General features: G+C 44.3%; 1 protein-coding gene across 1 annotated transcript in view; it reads right to left on the reverse strand.

Annotated features, from left to right (window-relative positions):
• The window catches only part of LOC310785365 (four and a half LIM domains protein 3-like), a 29,086-nt gene extending 9,823 nt beyond the window's left edge, over nt 1-19,263 (reverse strand). The window contains exons 1-2 of the mRNA XM_083646415.1: nt 19,128-19,263; nt 230-409 (exon numbers count right to left, since the gene is read on the reverse strand). Of these exons, the coding sequence (XP_083502541.1) occupies nt 230-385 (156 nt within the window). The 5' untranslated portion in view covers nt 386-409; nt 19,128-19,263. The remainder of the gene's footprint in view (nt 1-229; nt 410-19,127) is intronic.
• Nucleotides 19,264-21,253: the final 1,990 nt, after the last annotated feature.

The raw sequence follows: 21,253 nt of genomic DNA on the forward strand, positions 1-21,253 counted from the left end.
CGCCTAAGTTCCAAACGGATTCACGCGACACCGCCAAACGTGGTAAAAAGGTGGGCGTAGGTATGCAATCGACCGAGTGTCCTCTAGTTTTGAGTTGTTTCTTACTTTTGTTCACTAAAAACATAGGCAGCCTAAAAATAAAGCACAATGTGGTGTGTCTGGTGGTGAGTTGATACAGACAAGTGATGAAAAGTAAAATATGTATGTCTTGACACATTGTGAGCTTTACCCTGGCGTTATGTCCTATGATCTCCTTGCATTCCTGGCAGGTGTGGGCGTACAGGCGGTCATAGCAGGGGATGCAGTGCGGGTTGTCCTCCACCTGGATGTACTTGCGTCCGTACAGGGACTCGTTGCAGTTCTTGCAGTCGAAGCGGTCGCTCATGTTGTCTCACGTCTGGCTCAGCTCCTGCAGAAACACACACACCAGAGGACTCACAGGCCACGGATCACAGCGCTCAGCTATCAGCAAACAGCGCGCAGGAAGGAGAGAGAGCGCGGGCGAGATAAGTAAGACAGAGCGCCTCTCTGTATTACTCGGGGAACACAGGAGGGAGAGAGAGGAAGAGACAGACAGTGTCCAGAGATACAGAACGGAGAGACAGTTTAGGGACAAAAGATAGAGACATGACATCTTGATGATTAAACTGCACAAAATGCATGGGGGGGGGGTGGGGTGTCTTCAAAACCCAAGAGAAGACGACGCAGACCGAAAGGCATTCACATGTAAATGCTATGGTTAAACATTCTTCAGAAATGTTCCACATACAGAAAACTGCCTCAACCACTGAGAGCGGAGAAAGGGCTGAGTGAACATAAGCAGAGAGAGAGAGAGAGAGAGAGAGAGAGAGAGAGAGAGAGAGAGAGAGAGAGAGGGAGAGAGAGGGAGAGAGAGAGGGAGAGAGGGGGGGAAGAGAGAGAGAGAGAGAGAGAGAGAGGGAGAGAGAGAGAGAGAGGGAGAGAGGGGGGGAAGAGAGAGAGGGAGAGAGAGACAGAGGGAGAGAGAGGGGGGGAGAGAGAGAGACAGAGGGAGATTGTATTGATTGTTATTTGCATACTGATATTTGTATATTGTTATTTGTACTTTTTTCTGTACTGCTTTGGCAATACGAGCTTGTAACTTGTTATGCCAATAAAGCTCATTTGAATTGACAGAGGGAGAGAGGGAGATGGAGAGAGAGAGAGAGACAGAGGGAGAGAGAGAGAGAGGGAGAGAGAGAGAGAGACAGAGGGAGAGAGAGGGAGAGAGAGACAGAGGGAGAGAGGGAGAGAGACAGAGGGAGAGAGAGGGAGAGAGAGAGAGGGAGAGAGAGAGGGAGAGGGAGGGGTGGGAGAGAGAGAGAGAGAGGGAGAGAGAGAGAGAGAGAGGGAGGGGTGGGAGAGAGAGACAGAGAGAGAGAGACAGAGGGAGAGAGAGAGAGAGGGAGAGAGAGAGAGAGAGAGAGAGAGAGGGAGAGAGAGAGAGAGGGAGAGAGGGGTGGGAGAGAGAGAGAGGGAGAGAGAGAGACAGAGGGAGAGAGAGAGAGAGAGACAGAGGGAGAGAGAGAGAGAGGGAGAGAGAGAGAGAGAGAGAGAGAGGGAGAGAGAGAGAGAGGGAGAGAGGGGTGGGAGAGAGAGAGAGGGAGAGAGAGGGAGAGGGGGGGGGAGAGAGGGGGGAGAGAGAGAGAGAGAGGGAGTTATGACCGATTCACTCTAAATCAGCAATGAAATGATATAGCTGCTGCTCCTATTTCACTATTACTCACTAACAAGTGAAAGTGTATAATGTCTTTCCTCCTCCCCTGCATTGTTGGAGGAAACCCCCTGTGGCACTTTGGCACTGGGAAAAGAACCACTAAACAATATTAATTGTTGGGAGCTGAAGTGAAACAGCTTTCTCCATTTCAGAGAGTCCCCAGGGAGGGCTTTTCATCTGTGTGTTTGGCTCACGTTTAACGTCCAATACCACACATTTAAATAGGTTATTCTCTTTGTCAACATTCTCATCAGTCTGCACGAACTCGTATAACCCCCCCTTCGGCGTCGCAAAAGCAGATCACAAAGACTTTCAGTTTTTATACCCAAAGGATGTAGCCTAGTGTTACTTATGTGTATTGACTCTGTTTATGTGTATATAGTGCTGCTGTGTGTTCAGTTGCACCGGTTAAACCAGGGATCAAATGTACCCATCTTCCCAGAACATCCCTCTGGGTCCTCTGACGGTCACCTTTACCCCTTTCCCCTCTCGTTTCTATGGCGCAGCTCCAGATTGGACGTCTCACTGATGATACCAGGCTCAAGACTAAGAAGCCCGTTTGGGTTCTGGGGAGGAGTTGTTTGTGTTCACTTCACAGATATTGATTTGACTATCTTTAACCGTAGAGATAGCACCTTAGGGAACACATCTTCATTGCAGCGGTATTACTTTTTAGCAGTGATTCTCAACCTTTTTCACGTCGAGGCCTCATGATAGTCCACATTAACATTAGAGCCACAATCCCTCATTTGATGAGATTTGAGTCTCGCCAAAGTGCTAACGTGCTAACGTGCTAATGCAATAACCAGCATCAAAACTGTATGAGAAAAAAACTCTCTTTTTTTTAAGTAGGCTATGACCAAATCTAAGATGGTGTAATTTGATCAACCAAGACGAGGCATTTTGTATCTTTGAATTGAACACAATTGAACCTTATGGCCTTAATGAAAAACAAGATTTTAGTTTTTAGTTTTTGTTTTGTGATATGTATATTAATTTGCATCTCTCTCCTATGGGCAAGTTACTGAAAATTGGTAATTAGTTACAGTTACTAGTTACTGCTCTCAAACAAAGTTATTTAATTACTTTAAAGTTACTTCAAGGTAATTAGTTACTAGGCAAAGTAACTTCTGCGTTACTTTTAAAAGTCTGCTTCGATTGTTTTATTAATGCACACATTATTTTTAGTGTTGCTGTGGCACAGTGTGGGACAAGACATACTGTCAAATCTTATATATCATTCTATCTGCATGGGATACTTGAACATTTGCTTATTGGAGAGGCTTATTATAAGCAACTATAATAGGCCACTGTAGCATAGTCAAGGTCATTAGCCTGAATAGCCTCTGGTGTTCTGGCTGCAGCTGCAGCTGGAGCATTTTTGCCAGGCGGGGAGACATCTTCTCTTCCTGGACTATAGGTCTAAGGATTATAAACCGGATAATTCTCTGAAGCTGTCCGTTATTTTCATGTCCTAAAGTAACTAGTAATTAGCCCAGTTACTATTTCAGTAACTGTAGGCTAATTGAGTTACTAAATTTTAAAAAGTAATTAGTTAGATTACTAGTTATGGCAAAAGTAATTAAGTTACAGTAACTAGTTACTCTCAACACTAGTGGTAGAGGGGGGGCTGTAGGACCCTTTTATCTTGCTGCAGTTTTTTGTGTGTATGAAATCTCTGTGTAATATTAACCTTGTAATGTTTTTTGAAAATGTGTGCGTCTTTTGCACTCTTTCTCTTTGAAAACTTTTGTTTTAAATAATGCAAAAAAACACTTTTGTAATATTTCTGCCGTGTTTACCTTTGTAAAAATGACAACAAATAATGACTGTGATAATTAGTCATGTGACCCATTATGTATTTAACACACCTGTGAGTTCTCATGACATTAGATCGAGCGAACCTGATAAAGCGACCTGCAAAACGTGTTGTTCGCCAATAAATCACAGTAGTCATTCCAGTGTGTGCGGTGGTTAATTCTTATCTACGTTTTTTCCCCTTTGCATCTTCTCATTACACGACAAGCAACCGCTGTGATTAACCCATTGATACCTGATGCAGCATTTGCGTGTATCCCTCATTTGTGTGTGTATCCCTTTAAGAACACGAACCGCGGTCTTAAAGGGATACACACACAAATGCTGCATCAGGTATTAATGGGTTAAAAAGACATAATTTGGATGCTTTTAGGGTTGATTCTATTTAATTTTACTTTGCGTGTCCATTGTAGGGCTATATTGGAGAGGCAAACAAAACATAGTTGACAGGATTTGGGTCAGTATGATTGAAAAGATGATGAACTATAATGGTCTAAAAATGGATGGGAGTTGTGCTTTAAATGGGACCCAAAACATAAATTGAGTGTCTCCCTGGGACCCAAACTCACAAAAAACATACGGTAATGAGTTGCCACGACGACCAGTTGGCGACCCACCCCCCACGGGTCCACGACCCAAATTGGGTTCCCGACCCATAGCTTGGGAAACACTGCTTTAAATCAATGGAGACTGGTGGAAAAGACTCTCAAATGACATGATAAGACATCTCGTGGAGCAGCGAAGCACTGGTGGAAACATGGCTCACATGTTCATTGAGCACAGTGACACGATAACATCATCCTGTGGCTATCTCTAAACTCTAAACCATCTCTAAACTCAGCGGGGGATGTGACCCCGGGGTCAGATCCGTGTCCAGCAGTAGTAGCAAAGGGGAAATGAGTGAGGAAATGAAGTGTGGATGGCCGGGTTAAAAGAAAGAAACTTTGGGACAGCGAAGAAGACAGGAAGCAGGAAGAGTTGAGCAGGATCTATCTATACGTGGAAGAAGTTGAGACTGGTAGGTAGGACACGGCCAACAGAAAAGGTCTCCATAAGTTTAGGTATAATACATACATGCTGGAGAACGTCTGGATCATAGCATTGACTCTAAAGCTAGACACATAAATATTTCACTTGGAATCGTTTTCTGTTTATAATTCCTCCCTCTTTAGGGTACAGAGTGGGTTTGACATGTTTCCAAAATGTCAGAAAAGACGAGGCGGAGTTCAAGTGCAGCTGAGAAAGCGTGCGGCTTTAATGAGGAAGTGAACCCCTCCCTGGGGACAAGGACACGCCCCCCTCCCAGCCCCCCTGGCACAAGTTAACCTCACGGGCCTGTTGGTCGAAACGATGACTGAACTGCAAACTAATGACGGCCCCGTGGGGCTTGTTTTCTCCGAAACCAAATTCCGTACGGCACCCTGCGGTTTGATATAAAGCAGAGGGACTGGTAAGAATTAAAACATCGCTCGTGAGAGAGACGATTCACGTTCCGCGGCGGTGATCTTTACAGGTATCATCATCACGCTTAATGCTCTGGAACCATCTGGTCCATTAAGGAGTCCGCTTGAAAGCCGAGGTTTACATTCCTGCTTTCTGACTGCCGGCGCGGCGCTATCAAATGTTCTGTTTCTAATATCCAGTGATGCTGCACATTTTGGGGTAAACACAAAAAAGGACAAACACAGTCTAACCGTCGGGTCATATCTTCCAGACCGTGCCAGAAAGAACCGGGCCCTCCCTTTTGCTCGCTAGCAGAAAGGACAAACTTTCCGCATCCCTCCCCCCGGCAGATAACAGGGCTGAGTCTGCCTCGAACGCATCTAACAAGGTCAGAGAAAAACATGAGCGAAAACCAAACAGAGACAAGACATCGCATCCTCTGTCTGCTTTGTGTCAGTTTGCTGTCTGGGTGGAGAAATCAGCCCAACTTCCCCCGAAAAAAAACAAAAACGTCTAAAGAGGTGAAGGTTTCTATTCCAGTCCATCCATCTCTAGGGGTGAATGCAGTGATACAACAATGGCTTTCCTTCCGGACATAGTCCTCGTCTCATTCTGCACTTCTTGTTTCTCTTCCTGAGCAGCAGCATCTGCAAAGACGTCCGGAGGTCTCCAGCTGTCGTGCCTGATCAAAGAGGCCAAAAGACCAAAGAGGCCAAAACACAACAGCATCCAGTTCACATCTATCAATCTAATATTACTTTAAAGGTGCTAATACAATACGAGGGATCAGCCGAGCAGCATTTTGGTCAACAAACCGCGTCACTGGGTGGCAACGGCAATGGAACCCTATGGAGCCTGAGTTTGAGTGTCTGACTCTAGCCGGCTGACCGTGTTTACAATTTAAAAACTGCGACAGTTCACACGACTTTAACACGACATGCATATTTTACACGTCAAACTCTTGAGCTAATTCTGCTCTCACTCAGTATGTCAAAATATAAGCGATGTGATGTATAGTTTTTGAGATATTAACGTTTGTTTGGCACAACTCATACTAGTTAACTGCCGCGGGGTTACACATTTTTGGGTGGCAGTGACGTCACGCTGATTCGTCCTATAGGCAACGTTTTGGATAAGCAAATGAGCAAATCACATAATAGAGAAACAGAGTCCAAAACGTAATATTTGAACCTCAAATATCTCCTTACAATAAAAGATCAACTAAATCACTGGTTCCCAAACTGGGGTACGCGTACCACTAGGGGTACGGGGAGGTACTACAGGGGGTACTTGAGAGAAAGGGGAAAATGGAAAAATGTAAGAATAAATCATGAAAATAAAGGAAACTTTAAAATATGTCTGCTCAGCATGCACTAATTGCAACTCTTTTTTGTAATGTTATATTCTTCATCAAAAGGTGGGTTATCATTCATTCATTGCATCATGATGCTAGTTTTCTCTTGCAGTTTGCTAAGCAACATGTAATCGGGTAAAGGGGGTACTTGGATTCAGAAATCAGGGAAATCGTGAAGCCAAAAAAAGTTTGAGAACCACTGAACTAAATGATAAGAGAATATGAATTAATGAGTGAGTGAGTGAGTGAGTGAGTGAGTGAGTGAGTGAATGTGACTAAAGTAAACAACAACCCTGTAGCCCAGTGGAGCTGCCCGTATTCACTGTCTGCCGTTGAGTCGTATATGATTAAAGACTAGAAGCCCATGTGACTGACAGCCTCTGTTCAATTATTAAGATTGCTTCAAGGACCTGAGGGGACGGGTTTATTTAAAAAAATGCTTAACTGTTCATTCACACTGCGAGCAACATCATCAAGTCACTGGATTCCCATTCATTTCTTACAGATTTGAACGAGCAGGGAAGCTCGGTTGATATGTGGATGGTTAAACGAGCTTGTCGGACAAGCAAATGTGATTTCTTCCCTTGAATCCCTTCCTTGTTTTTCTACTGATGTGATTTCGTTTCAGGAGGTCTAGCTCCACCTGATGTGATTTTGTTTCAGGAGGTCTAGCTCCGCCTGGGAAGTGCAAAATGGTCCAGAAGTTGATTCCAGCAGCGATTGAAAGCTCCGCAGCTCTCTACAACCTTCAGACATTCAGCAGTGTCTCCTTCCTCACTGAGGCACCTTTTGTTGTGTTTTTGTTTGATGTAGTTTGTGTTGTCTAGTTATTTTCCCCTTAGTTTGAGTCAATAAATTTTTAACTTTTAATTTGATGTATGACCGCTCATTTTGTTACTTCCTTCAGCCGGGTTGTCACAGAGACCATTACAAAGATGTAATCAGAGCCAATTGGAGTGAATGGAATAGAGAATAGGGCGACCGGGTTTGCCTGGGTCCAGACCATACAGAGAACGAGGTCCAGACCATACAGAGAACGAGGTCCAGACCATATAGACAGAGAAACAGGTCCAGACCATATAGACAGAGAACAAGGTCCAGACCATATAGACAGAGAACAAGGTCCAGACCATATAGACAGAAGACAAGGTCCAGACCATATAGACAGAAGACAAGGTCCAGACCATATAGACAGAAGACAAGGTCCAGACCATATAGACAGAAGACAAGGTCCAGACCATATAGACAGAAGACAAGGTCCAGACCATATAGACAGAGAAACAGGTCCAGACCATAGACAGAGAACAAGGTCCAGACCATATAGATAGAGAAAGAGGTCCAGACCATATAGACAGAGAAACAGGTCCAGACCATAATAGACAGAGAAAGAGGTCCAGACCATATAGACAGAGAAACAGGTCCAGACCATATAGACAGAGAAACAGGTCCAGACCCTATAGACAGAGAAACAGGTCCAGACCATATAGACAGAGAAACAGGTCCAGACCATATAGACAGAGAAACAGGTCCAGACCCTATAGACAGAGAAACAGGTCCAGACCCTATAGACAGAGAAACAGGTCCAGACCCTATAGACAGAGAAACAGGTCCAGACCATATAGACAGAGAAAGAGGTCCAGGTCCAGACCACAGAGAAACAGGTCCAGACCATATAGACAGAACAGGTCCAGACCCTATAGACAGGGAAACAGGTCCAGACCTTCAAATCGGCCCACTCCACTGAGTTGAGTTTTGGCAATTCAGTGTGACATCAGGCTACGACCAAGTCGCTCCCTGTGTGAACGAACACACAGGGAGAATCTGCTGGGTTCATCTCATCCACACAGCATCCAAAGGGTCTGGCAGCAACAGCGACTGTATGAAGTGTTGACTGTCATGTAGCTACAGTAGCACCCAGCCTCACCCTGCTGCAGGTGTCTCTGCCTGGCTCGGCCCAAACACACTTCCATCCATCCAGTGCTCTCTCTCTCTCTCCCTCTCCCTCTCTCTCTCTTTCTCTCTCTCTCCCTCCCTCCCCCTCTCTCTCTCTCCCTCTCTCTCTCTTTCTCTCTCTCTCCCTCCCTCCCCCTCTCTCTCTCTCCCTCTCTCTCTCTCTAGTAGCACACTGCTGAAACAATGCAAGCCACACATTTCACACTGATGAGTGGGACATGTTGAATTCTCCCCCCGCCGTCCATCCCGGTGAGAGATGAACCGCAGTCACTTGGCTCTGGAGAGCTTTGTACTGGGAGCCAGATGGCAGCTCTGGACCAGCACCAGCAGGCCTCCTCCTCCTGCCTCATGTCCCTTCATGGCTCGGCGGTGTCGCTCCTCTGACAGCTCCTGACGAGCCCGAGCCAGGAAACCTTACGATCCGTGAGAGCGGCTCCGGGTGTCGCTGTTTATTTTCCCGGCTGGAGGAATTTCGGCCTCGTGTGTCTCAGAGGTTTACAAAGCAGAAGATTCCATGAGGAGAAGAAAGCGCTGTCACACGCAAAAAAAAGAAAGCAGCTGTCTGTCTGTATCCAGTGTGAACAATGAAGTGGCTAAGTGTTAAATCTGTCATGGCCGCAAGAATATTAACGCATGAGTCACGCAAGCTCTTTTTGGATGACATTAGCGCATTCGCCCCTCTTGAACTAAGAAAACCGCCACCTGAGTGCGAGTCGTACACCCTCTGGGCCACGTTTGAAGGCTTTTGAGCCGTTGTCATAGCCTCTCTGACGCGTGACGTCTGTCTGCCCTCAACTTACAACCGCTGCTCTCTCTCTGCAGTTAGTGTGAAGCAGCAGAACACAGAGGCTATGTGGGCAATGAGAGGAGAACAGGAAAAGTGGGTAATAACAGCAGTTTAATTACCCGCCGCCTCGCTCACTTTCATGTTTATTTTCCACGAAATGGATTATGTTGCTGGAGGACCTGCGGAGCTCAGAACAGCCCTCGCATTGTGTGACTTTTTTGCTGTTACACAACGTCGACTTGAGGAGGAGTGAATGAGAATATTGACAGCCTGCCCGCCACGGCACAATGCTGTGTGGAGCGTGTGGTCAAACGGAGAGAGAAGCCCAGGAGCTGCCTGGGGGGTGGGGGGGGGGGGGGGGGGGGGAGGGGAGTAACACCCTCTCTCAGACCAGACGGGACCGTAAACTGTTAGTGCGAAAAAAAACACAAGGCTGGTCCCTTATGGCCGTCAGATGACTTCTTCTTCTCTCCCTTTCATCCCGCGCACACAAAGACCTCAGTGTGGTGTGGTTTCCTGCTGGTCACAAGGGGCCGTTTCACCCGCACGCACACACCAATCAAATTTGAACTTTGTAAGCGTCGTCGCACATTTGTTGTCTCCGATTAGAGATCTCGCCGTCAAAGGTTTTCATCACTGAAGATGTTCTGAGATATACCGAGCTGGCCCCGAGCTGTAAGCCGATCCTTTTTGGTTACTTGAAAAACACGGCCGCCGTTGCTTGAGTAACATAATAATAATAAGGTCTCTTCATCGTCAATTGCACTGGATAACGAAGAGGCTTTCATCTATCGGTGGCATGATGCACTGTCACATCGGTTTCTTCCCCTCTGAAAGCATAATATGATCCATGTGCTCTCTCCATCACCCCCCGTTCATGCCCGTTAGGGACACTCCACCGGAAAACAACGCTATACTCATTTGTGCATGAATGACATCACTGGTCCACAACTTCACTCAAATCAACTCCCAATAGCTGTCAAGCGAAATGAATTCCTGCAAAACGGTTGACAGTTTTCGGATATGTGTGAGATTATGTGCAAAATAACTTTGGCATTGAAAATGGGTGGAGTGCTCCTTTAAGCAGCAACATTTTAGGCCCATAACTAAGAGGATGAATCAACGTGCTATATATATATATGCAGCTTGGCTGTTTTTGGGCCTCCAGCTGACTGTTTGTTTACTGTGTGAACAATGCAGGCTGCAGCTGGATTCACCACCGCTCAGTCAAGACAACAAGTAAACAAGTCACCACCGTGCCAAGACTTCAATGCCCGCTGAGTGAGTTAAAGTTCGGGTTCCTGTGTGCACTAAAACAGTCGATGTTCCTGAGAACATTGAAATTGGTCTGATTATAGTTTTTCTTCTATGGCTTTTTTTTTTTTTTTTTTTTTCTCAGATGAAAGATTAAATCAATCTTAAAGGAATAGTTCACCCAAACAAATGAAAGTTCTGTCATCATCTACTCCTACGTTCATTTCCACACACCATCGTCATTTTCATTGAATGAAACATAGCTAAAGGCTGTTGTGTGGTGGGGCTGCGCAGACAACAAATGTAAAAAATCGCCAGTTAAAGTTTTTTGTACTCCCGAGCAAAACAAGGAAGCCATTGAGAATTGGCGAGAAGAAAAATGTGGATCTAGCTGTCAAGGAAGTAAGTTGGAGTGTTCATCTTCCGTATATACAATCTTTTTGTGCAACACAACCATGCACGCGACATAGAACACCAGGATTGGAGGGGGGGGGGGGTTCTGTTTTCCCCCGTCTTGGGCGTGGCTTCTGAATGATGACGCGTTACGCAGTGTCTCTATAGGCTATAACACAGGTGAAATGCATTAGTCCTCCATAGGACCATATAAAACAAACTGAAATCAATGAGGACTAGAGTGTCAAAACAAAAACAGCCAAACAAGCAGACTGTGAATAGAAAGATCTATACGCTGTTTGTCGCAAATCAGTCAACTGTAGTTAAGATTTGCACTAAATTATTGTGTAAATATAATTTGGGTATTTTTGGAACTCTGAAGAACTGGTCCCCACTCACTTCAGTTGTTTTGGAGAAGCCTGCTATGGAGTTGTACTGGCAACCTCCCTGTGTGTTACATGGACAAACGTCACCTGTGTTTCAACTGGCACAAGGCCGGCCGAGTAGATGAAGACGGAATTTTCTTTTCTGGGTGAACTATGCTTTTAAATCAAGAGCAGTGGTGGATTATCTCGCAGTGAAGTTGTATCTTGCGACGAAGTATCTTGAGCGAAGTTACTTTTGGCAACGTTAGTTGTTGCACTTGGATTCTACTACAGGGGAAAGCTGACTGATGGAAATAAACAGAGTTAATCTGAACCAGCAGCATTTATTAGCCAAAACAAATATACATGTAAATGTATTTTCCCATCAGCTGGCAGCAGTGTCTCGGGTTCGGTCTCGGGTGTTAATGATATCATTATCGACTGTTTGTTTTGTGTAGAGGCTGGTCGGCCTTGCTGCCTCTGTTTCATGTTTGCTGGCAAATTTATTTGTCTTTTGAGACTCATCTTTGTGTTTGAGGAGTTCAGGGTCGCTGATGTTTCCTGACATTGGAGAGCAGAGAGCTGGATTCAAAGCCATTGCATCAACATGGAGCTCTCGGTCCAGGCGAGATGGAGGGAAGTTGAACATTGTTCATTAGCAAAGTGGACCCGTGGGAGTTAGACCCGCTGGTCTGAAACAGGATCTATCCATCCACTGTTTCCCTACATTCTGTAAAAGCCAATCCTCCTCTCCCCCTCTCCCATCCCCACTTACTCAAATTCATCACTGATGATATCACTTATGTATAGAATTGGTGATGTCACCAGTGATGTGACTCCTGATGATGTCATCAGTGAGTGATGTCATCGGTGAGAGGTCACCGGATGATGTCATCATTGCTCGAGTGACATCGCATCATTAGGTAATTAGAGCAATCATTAGGTAATTAGGGCCATTCATCGGACCTAATTACCTCATTAAAACTTCTGGCTCGGTTAGGTCACCTGCAGGGGGTGCTCTTTACACTTTCTAAAAGATTCAGCCCGATCGCGCATAAAATGGCATAGCTGTGGCCAGACACAATTCTGTTCACTCACAGACAGACAGACAGACCTATTATAGGATAGGATACTACCGATTTTGTAATGATACAAAGCTGGTTGAAAATGAGCAAAGTGTCAGTTTAAGCACGACGCTTAATAATCTAGACAGATGTACAGCAGCCTCACGTCATAATATGATCTCTACAACTCTTATTGTTGCCTCGCTCCGGGCTGTGCAACAGGGATGGGAAATGGAAAAGAACAGTGTTGTGAGTGAGTGAGTGAGTGAGTGATAGTGACTCACCCAGGACTCGTCTGTTGGCAAACGCAACAAAATCCCTCTTCTTCTAACTGTCTCTGTCTCCAGCGATTGTTTGTACACATGTTAGGCCCGACCCTTCGCCCAGCCCAAGAAGAATTTCGGGGAGGAATGTCACTGTGGTCGAAACGTGGCAGAATCATGTGGTTTCAACACTGAGACGAAAAAAGCAAACAAATGCATTTTTCTATCCGCCCTCTGTTTTCTCAAAAAATAAAAATAAAAATAAAAATCAGGAATTCTTTTCTCCATGAAAAGAATAACCCGTGCATAGAATCATCTCTGCGTGGAGAGAAAACATCCAAAGCTGATAAATTATGTTTCACTGACTTTTTCTAATGTGTTCATTTTACCCAAATGGATCGGAGCACGATGTGCTATGTGGATGGCGTGCAGTGAATACATGGAAACTAGCAGTAATGGTGCCAAGGTCGTTGAGTCTCATGAACTAACTTCCTCGTAATCTGAACGAGACATGACATCACTCTATCTGGAGAATACTGAATGGCTTGTTCACAACCCCCCCCCCCCCCCCAAAACAACAACAACCCAACAATATGTAACAATATGTGTCACATGCTAATATGAGCCACATTGGTGGCTCCTCAATCTTTTTCACATCAAGGACCCCTAAACCGATACAAATTAGACCACAGGCCCCCCTTTTTGATACAATTTTGTCCCAGAGTCCCCCCATCCGATAAGATCTTCACCAGATGTTTTATTGCAGAAAATAGTCATACATTCTGTCATTGAGTTGCTTATGGATGGTATTACAGTGAAAATAAACGATTCCCCTTTTTTTTGCTGGTGACCCCCCCTGGAACCCCTCTCAAGGACCCATGGGGGTCCCCGGACCCTACTTTGATTTTGCTTCCATTATCATTGGGTCACTGATGTATTACATCAGGAAGGGGCCGGGCATTAAGAAAAGAGATGGTTACTCAAAGCAGACCTTGTTCTTTCTTTCCATTAACTCTGCTGCACTTCAAAAATGATCCACAGGTCTTATCCACAGGTCACGGGTATCAGTTACACACCCGACGCGCTCCGGCCCCCAACCCCCAACATCCACTGACTTCCTCAATCTAAAGAAAGGCACACTACATCCTTTTCGGTGCATCCTGGAGGATGCCATTACAGTATCTGTAATGGCATTAGATTTTAGATAGCCTACACAGTGCTTAGATTGTGCACGGCTTTTAGATAGCCTACACAGTGCTTATAGATTGTGCAAGGCTTTTAGATAGCCTACACAGTGCTTAGGTTGTGCAAGGCTTTTAGATAGCCTACACAGTGCTTATATTGTGCAAGGCTTTTAGATAGCCTACACAGTGCTTAGGTTGTGCAAGGCTTTTAGATAGCCTACACAGTGCTTATAGATTGTGCAAGGCTTTTAGATAGCCTACACAGTGCTTAGGTTGTGCAAGGCTTTTAGATAGCCTACACAGTGCTTATATTGTGCAAGGCTTTTAGATAGCCTACACAGTGCTTAGGTTGTGCAAGGCTTTTAGATAGCCTACACAGTGCTTAGGTTGTGCAAGGCTTTTAGATAGCCTACACAGTGCTTAGATTGTGCAAGGCTTTTAGATAGCCTACACAGTGCTTAGATTGTGCAAGGCTTTTAGATAGCCTCCACAGTGCTTAGGTTGTGCAAGGCTTTTAGATAGCCTACACAGTGCTTATAGATTGTGCAAGGCTTTTAGATAGCCTACACAGTGCTTATAGATTGTGCAAGGCTTTTAGATAGCCTACACAGTGCTTATAGATTGTGCAAGGCTTTTAGATAGCCTACACAGTGCTTAGATTGTGCAAGGCTTTTAGATAGCCTACACAGTGCTTATAGATTGTGCATGGCTTTTAGATAGCCTACACAGTGCTTATAGATTGTGCAAGGCTTTTAGATAGCCTACACAGTGCTTAGGTTGTGCAAGGCTTTTAGATAGCCTACACAGTGCTTAGGTTGTGCAAGGCTTTTAGATAGCCTACACAGTGCTTATAGATTGTGCAAGGCTTTTAGATAGCCTACACAGTGCTTAGGTTGTGCAAGGCTTTTAGATAGCCTACACAGTGCTTATATTGTGCAAGGCTTTTAGATAGCCTACACAGTGCTTAGGTTGTGCAAGGCTTTTAGATAGCCTACACAGTGCTTAGGTTGTGCAAGGCTTTTAGATAGCCTACACAGTGCTTAGATTGTGCAAGGCTTTTAGATAGCATACACAGTGCTTAGATTGTGCAAGGCTTTTAGATAGCCTCCACAGTGCTTAGGTTGTGCAAGGCTTTTAGATAGCCTACACAGTGCTTATAGATTGTGCAAGGCTTTTAGATAGCCTACACAGTGCTTATAGATTGTGCATGGCTTTTAGATAGCCTACACAGTGCTTATAGATTGTGCAAGGCTTTTAGATAGCCTACACAGTGCTTAGATTGTGCAAGGCTTTTAGATAGCCTACACAGTGCTTAGGTTGTGCAAGGCTTTTAGATAGCCTACACAGTGCTTATAGATTGTGCAAGGCTTTTAGATAGCCTACACAGTGCTTATAGATTGTGCAAGGCTTTTAGATAGCCTACAGTGCTTAGATTGTGCACGGCTTTTAGATAGCCTACACAGTGCTTATAGATTGTGCAAGGCTTTTAGATAGCCTACACAGTGCTTAGGTTGTGCAAGGCTTTTAGATAGCCTACACAGTGCTTAGGTTGTGCAAGGCTTTTAGATAGCCTACACAGTGCTTAGATAAGGCTTTTAGATAGCCTACACAGTGCTTAGGTTGTGCAAGGCTTTTAGATAGCCTACACAGTGCTTAGATAAGGCTTTTAGATAGCCTACACAGTGCTTAGATTGTGCAAGGCTTTTAGATAGCCTACACAGTGCTTATAGATTGTGCAAGGCTTTTAGATAGCCTACACAGTGCTTATAGATTGTGCAAGGCTTTTAGATAGCCTACACAGTGCTTAGGTTGTGCAAGGCTTTTAGATAGCCTACACAGTGCTTAGATTGTGCAAGGCTTTTAGATAGCCTACACAGTGCTTAGGTTGTGCAAGGCTTTTAGATAGCCTACACAGTGCTTATAGATTGTGCAAGGCTTTTAGATAGCCTACAGTGCTTAGATTGTGCATGGCTTTTAGATAGCCTACACAGTGCTTATAGATTGTGCAAGGCTTTTAGATAGCCTACACAGTGCTTAGGTTGTGCAAGGCTTTTAGATAGCCTACACAGTGCTTAGGTTGTGCAAGGCTTTTAGATAGCCTACACAGTGCTTAGGTTGTGCAAGGCTTTTAGATAGCCTACAGTGCTTAGATTGTGCAAGGCTTTTAGATAGCCTACACAGTGCTTAGATTGTGCAAGGCTTTTAGATAGCCTACACAGTGCTTAGATTGTGCAAGGCTTTTAGATAGCCTACACAGTGCTTTTAGATTGTGCAAGGCTTTTAGATAGCCTACACAGTGCTTATAGATTGTGCAAGGCTTTTAGATAGCCTACACAGTGCTTAGATTGTGCAAGGCTTTTAGATAGCCTACACAGTGCTTAGATTGTGCAAGGCTTTTAGATAGCCTACACAGTGCTTAGATTGTGCAAGGCTTTTAGATAGCCTACACAGTGCTTATAGATTGTGCAAGGCTTTTAGATAGCCTACACAGTGCTTAGATTGTGCACTGCTTTTAGATAGCCTACACAGTGCTTAGATTGTGCAAGGCTTTTAGATAGCCTACACAGTGCTTATAGATTGTGCACGGCTTTTAGATAGCCTACACAGTGCTTATAGATTGTGGAAGGCTTTTAGATAGCCTACACAGTGCTTATAGATTGTGGAAGGCTTTTAGATAGCCTACACAGTGCTTATAGATTGTGCAAGGCTTTTAGATAGCCTACACAGTGCTTAGGTTGTGCAAGGCTTTTAGATAGCCTACACAGTGCTTATAGATTGTGCAAGGCTTTTAGATAGCCTACACAGTGCTTATAGATTGTGCAAGGCTTTTAGATAGCCTACACAGTGCTTATAGATTGTGCAAGGCTTTTAGATAGCCTACACAGTGCTTATAGATTGTGCAAGGCTTTTAGATAGCCTACACAGTGCTTATAGATTGTGCAAGGCTTTTAGATAGCCTACAGTGCTTAGATTGTGCACGGCTTTTAGATAGCCTACACAGTGCTTATAGATTGTGCAAGGCTTTTAGATAGCCTACAGTGCTTAGATTGTGCAAGGCTTTTAGATAGCCTACACAGTGCTTAGATTGTGCAAGGCTTTTAGATAGCCTACACAGTGCTTATAGATTGTGCAAGGCTTTTAGATAGCCTACACAGTGCTTAGATTGTGCACTGCTTTTAGATAGCCTACACAGTGCTTAGATTGTGCAAGGCTTTTAGATAGCCTACACAGTGCTTATAGATTGTGCACGGCTTTTAGATAGCCTACACAGTGCTTATAGATTGTGGAAGGTTTTTAGATAGCCTACACAGTGCTTATAGATTGTGCAAGGCTTTTAGATAGCCTACACAGTGATTAGATTGTGCACTGCTTTTAGATAGCCTACACAGTGCTTAGGTTGTGCAAGGCTTTTAGATAGCCTACACAGTGCTTAGGTTGTGCAAGGCTTTTAGATAGCCTACACAGTGCTTAGGTTGTGCAAGGCTTTTAGATAGCCTACACAGTGCTTAGATAAGGCTTTTAGATAGCCTACACAGTGCTTAGATTGTGCAAGGCTTTTAGATAGCCTACACAGTGCTTAGGTTGTGCAAGGCTTTTAGATAGCCTACACAGTGCTTATAGATTGTGCAAGGCTTTTAGATAGCCTACACAGTGCTTATAGATTGTGCAAGGCTTTTAGATAGCCTACACAGTGCTTATAGATTGTGCAAGGCTTTTAGATAGCCTACACAGTGCTTATAGATTGTGCAAGGCTTTTAGATAGCCTACACAGTGCTTATAGATTGTGCAAGGCTTTTAGATAGCCTACAGTGCTTAGATTGTGCACGGCTTTTAGATAGCCTACACAGTGCTTATAGATTGTGCAAGGCTTTTAGATAGCCTACAGTGCTTAGATTGTGCAAGGCTTTTAGATAGCCTACACAGTGCTTAGATTGTGCAAGGCTTTTAGATAGCCTACACAGTGCTTATAGATTGTGCAAGGCTTTTAGATAGCCTACACAGTGCTTAGATTGTGCACTGCTTTTAGATAGCCTACACAGTGCTTAGATTGTGCAAGGCTTTTAGATAGCCTACACAGTGCTTATAGATTGTGCACGGCTTTTAGATAGCCTACACAGTGCTTATAGATTGTGGAAGGCTTTTAGATAGCCTACACAGTGCTTATAGATTGTGCAAGGCTTTTAGATAGCCTACACAGTGATTAGATTGTGCACTGCTTTTAGATAGCCTACACAGTGCTTAGGTTGTGCAAGGCTTTTAGATAGCCTACACAGTGCTTAGGTTGTGCAAGGCTTTTAGATAGCCTACACAGTGCTTAGGTTGTGCAAGGCTTTTAGATAGCCTACACAGTGCTTAGGTTGTGCAAGGCTTTTAGATAGCCTACACAGTGCTTATAGATTGTGCAAGGCTTTTAGATAGCCTACACAGTGCTTATAGATTGTGCAAGGCTTTTAGATAGCCTACACAGTGCTTAGATTGTGCAAGGCTTTTAGATAGCCTACACAGTGCTTAGATTGTGCAAGGCTTTTAGATAGCCTACACAGTGCTTATAGATTGTGCATGGCTTTTAGATAGCCTACACGGTGCTTATAGATTGTGCAAGGCTTTTAGATAGCCTACACAGTGCTTATAGATTGTGCAAGGCTTTTAGATAGCCTACACAGTGCTTATAGATTGTGCATGGCTTTTAGATAGCCTACACAGTGATTATAGATTGTGCACGGCTTTTAGATAGCCTACACAGTGCTTAGATTGTGCATGGCTTTTAGATAGCCTACACAGTGATTATAGATTGTGCAAGGCTTTTAGATAGCCTACACAGTGCTTATAGATTGTGCATGGCTTTTAGATAGCCTACACAGTGCTTATAGATTGTGCAAGGCTTTTAGATAGCCTACACAGTGCTTAGATTGTGCATGGCTTTTAGATAGCCTACACAGTGATTATAGATTGTGCAAGGCTTTTAGATAGCCTACACAGTGCTTATAGATTGTGCAAGGCTTTTAGATAGCCTACACAGTGCTTATAGATTGTGCAAGGCTTTTAGATAGCCTACACAGTGCTTATATTGTGCATGGCTTTTAGATAGCCTACACAGTGCTTAGGTTGTGCAAGGCTTTTAGATAGCCTACACAGTGCTTATAGATTGTGCAAGGCTTTTAGATAGCCTACACAGTGCTTAGGTTGTGCATGGCTTTTAGATAGCCTACACAGTGCTTGTCTTCAGGTTACCACAAGTCCCATCAACTTTCATGCAATATGCCTTCACTGGAGCGGATACTGGTATACATTTTTACACGACACTGAGTAGTAGGCTAATATGACTGATAGAAGAGAATTCAAACTTCATTTCACCCACAGCAGCAGGTGAGTGTGAGGCAGGCGTGAACCTCATTGTGAGCAAATTCCACACATATTATAGCATCATTATAGTCTCACTTTCAAAATGCATTTGATCATCTGCATTATCTTCATTTTTCCATAAAGATGTAAATTTGTGAAGAGAAAACGTACCCCTCTATGCGCATCAGCATCAGCACCAGCAGCACCCGTAGGAGACGCAGACTCTCTGGAGGAGCAGCTGACCCTCTCTCGTCCTGTGTGCAGAAGATAAATCCACCGGTGAGCTGAGAAGTGACGGGCTGCTCTGATGCATCTGTCTGTCTCTGTGTGTCTAAAGTGAGTCAAGCCAAGCCACTCTTCCAGACCCCGCCCCTTTCTCTCTCTCTCTCTTTCTCTCTCTCTCTCTCTCTCTCTCTCTCTCTCTCCACTCCCTCTTTTCTTTCACCTTGTGCAACCCCAAGCAAGTAGGCATCTAATCAACCAGTTTAACAAGGGGGAATAATATAGTGTGTCGACTTTTTGTGGCGATAAATGGTGTTTAGGCTACTTATTTCCTTAGCACTTCTCATTATTAAGTGTTGGCAGCAGGCTATCTGGTGGCTTCTAGTTGAGAGTGCAGATTGTAAACCACTTTATCATCTCTCCCAAACGAAAAGTCACTATAAAACAATTATGTGCTTGATAGCCTATAGTGAGTTACTTTATGAGGTTAATGTAGTCTACTCTATGGTGTGTGTGTGTGTGTGTGTTGTGTTGTAGCCTATGTGCGGCTGAAAGTGTATTTTCCAAAAATTTTGTCATTATAGCCTATTTGTCTTTCAATGTGAAGAAGCACATACTAGCCTAACTGTAGAGCGTAGCTGTGTGTGACATGTCTTCAGTTATGCTCCTATAACTGCTACTGCTAATTGCTACAACATGCCTGTAGACTAGAGTCAACTTACACCCCATTTACACCTGTTTTTTAAATGCGACCTGTATCCGGATAACCTATCCGGATACAGGTCGCATTTAAAAACCAGGTGTAAATGGGGGTGTTTAGATACTGAACATATTATTCTAATATGAATATGATTCATTTTCTTTTCCATGCGTGATCACCTCCCAGCAGCATCACACATGGCCCTGCCTGCACTGTTGCATGGTATCTCCCTCTCGTGTTTCTCTCTCTCAGCTGGAGGAGGTTTTCTGCGGCGGTGAGGAAACTGCAGGGTCCCGAAAATCCTGGAGAGCAAGAGATCATTTTCCCGCTTGTTGACCTTCATTTTCCACAGCGGTGAGCAGGAGGTCTGGGCCTGATTAGAGGCTTCGCTTGTGGCTCCGTGCTGCCACTACCCATTAGGATGTGTGAGTGAGCACATGCGATGTGATCCGGGGCCTCGCCGACTCTGTGTGACATATTGAAACGGATCTGCACGGCGTGTTGACAGGCTGCCAGCCAGAAGGCCCGGGGGGCTTCACGCAGGAGAGACCCCTGATGTCAAAATAAAATAGAAACGTTTCTGAGTCAAGGCATAAGCATGGGGGTGAAGTTGCCACTCCAGTAGGTGTCAGATACTTACATGGGAATATGCTGCCATCTGCTGTTCACACTTTACCATGACCTCCAGACGGGGGTTGGGTTGAATCAATTCCAGTTGAGCTGAGGAATTGGAATTTGAGAAACATAATTGGTTGTGTAGTACACACACACATACACACACACACACACACACACACACACACACACACACGTATGTATATATGATGTATATGTAGCCTATATATATATAAATTAATTGAATATATTTGATGTAACTGTTTTATTTGATTCATGTTTGATTTATGTTTAGCAAGTCAAGACAAAATTCTGTTTCCTTAAAATATGCATTTTAAATTCATGAATGGCCCCAACTTACTGCTTCCAGAGCAGATAAGATTCAGATTCCCAATCCAGTCCTGCAAGTTTGTGTTTCAGCAATACCTTTGCACATCTGATCCAATTGAATGCAGAAGGTATAAATAGCTCTTGAACAGGGCTAGCCTCAATGTGTCTAGTCCTCCACTGGATCAGGTGTGCAGCCTCAATGTGTCTAGTCCTCCACTGGATCAGGTGTGCAGCCTCAATGTGTCTAGTCCTCCACTGGATCAGGTGTGCAAAGGGTAAAGATGGGTCAAAACCTTGCAGGACAGGGCAGGGAGAGCTTGGGGAGTGGAGTAGAGCCCGACCGATATATCGGTCCACCAATATTGGCCGATAACCGATATATCGGTATCGGCCGATATATATATTTTTAAGTTATAGACAGCATGGTGTG

The sequence above is a fragment of the Poromitra crassiceps genome, assembly GCF_964638095.1.
Source record: "Poromitra crassiceps genome assembly, chromosome: 11".
NCBI classification, from domain to species: domain Eukaryota; kingdom Metazoa; phylum Chordata; class Actinopteri; order Beryciformes; family Melamphaidae; genus Poromitra; species Poromitra crassiceps.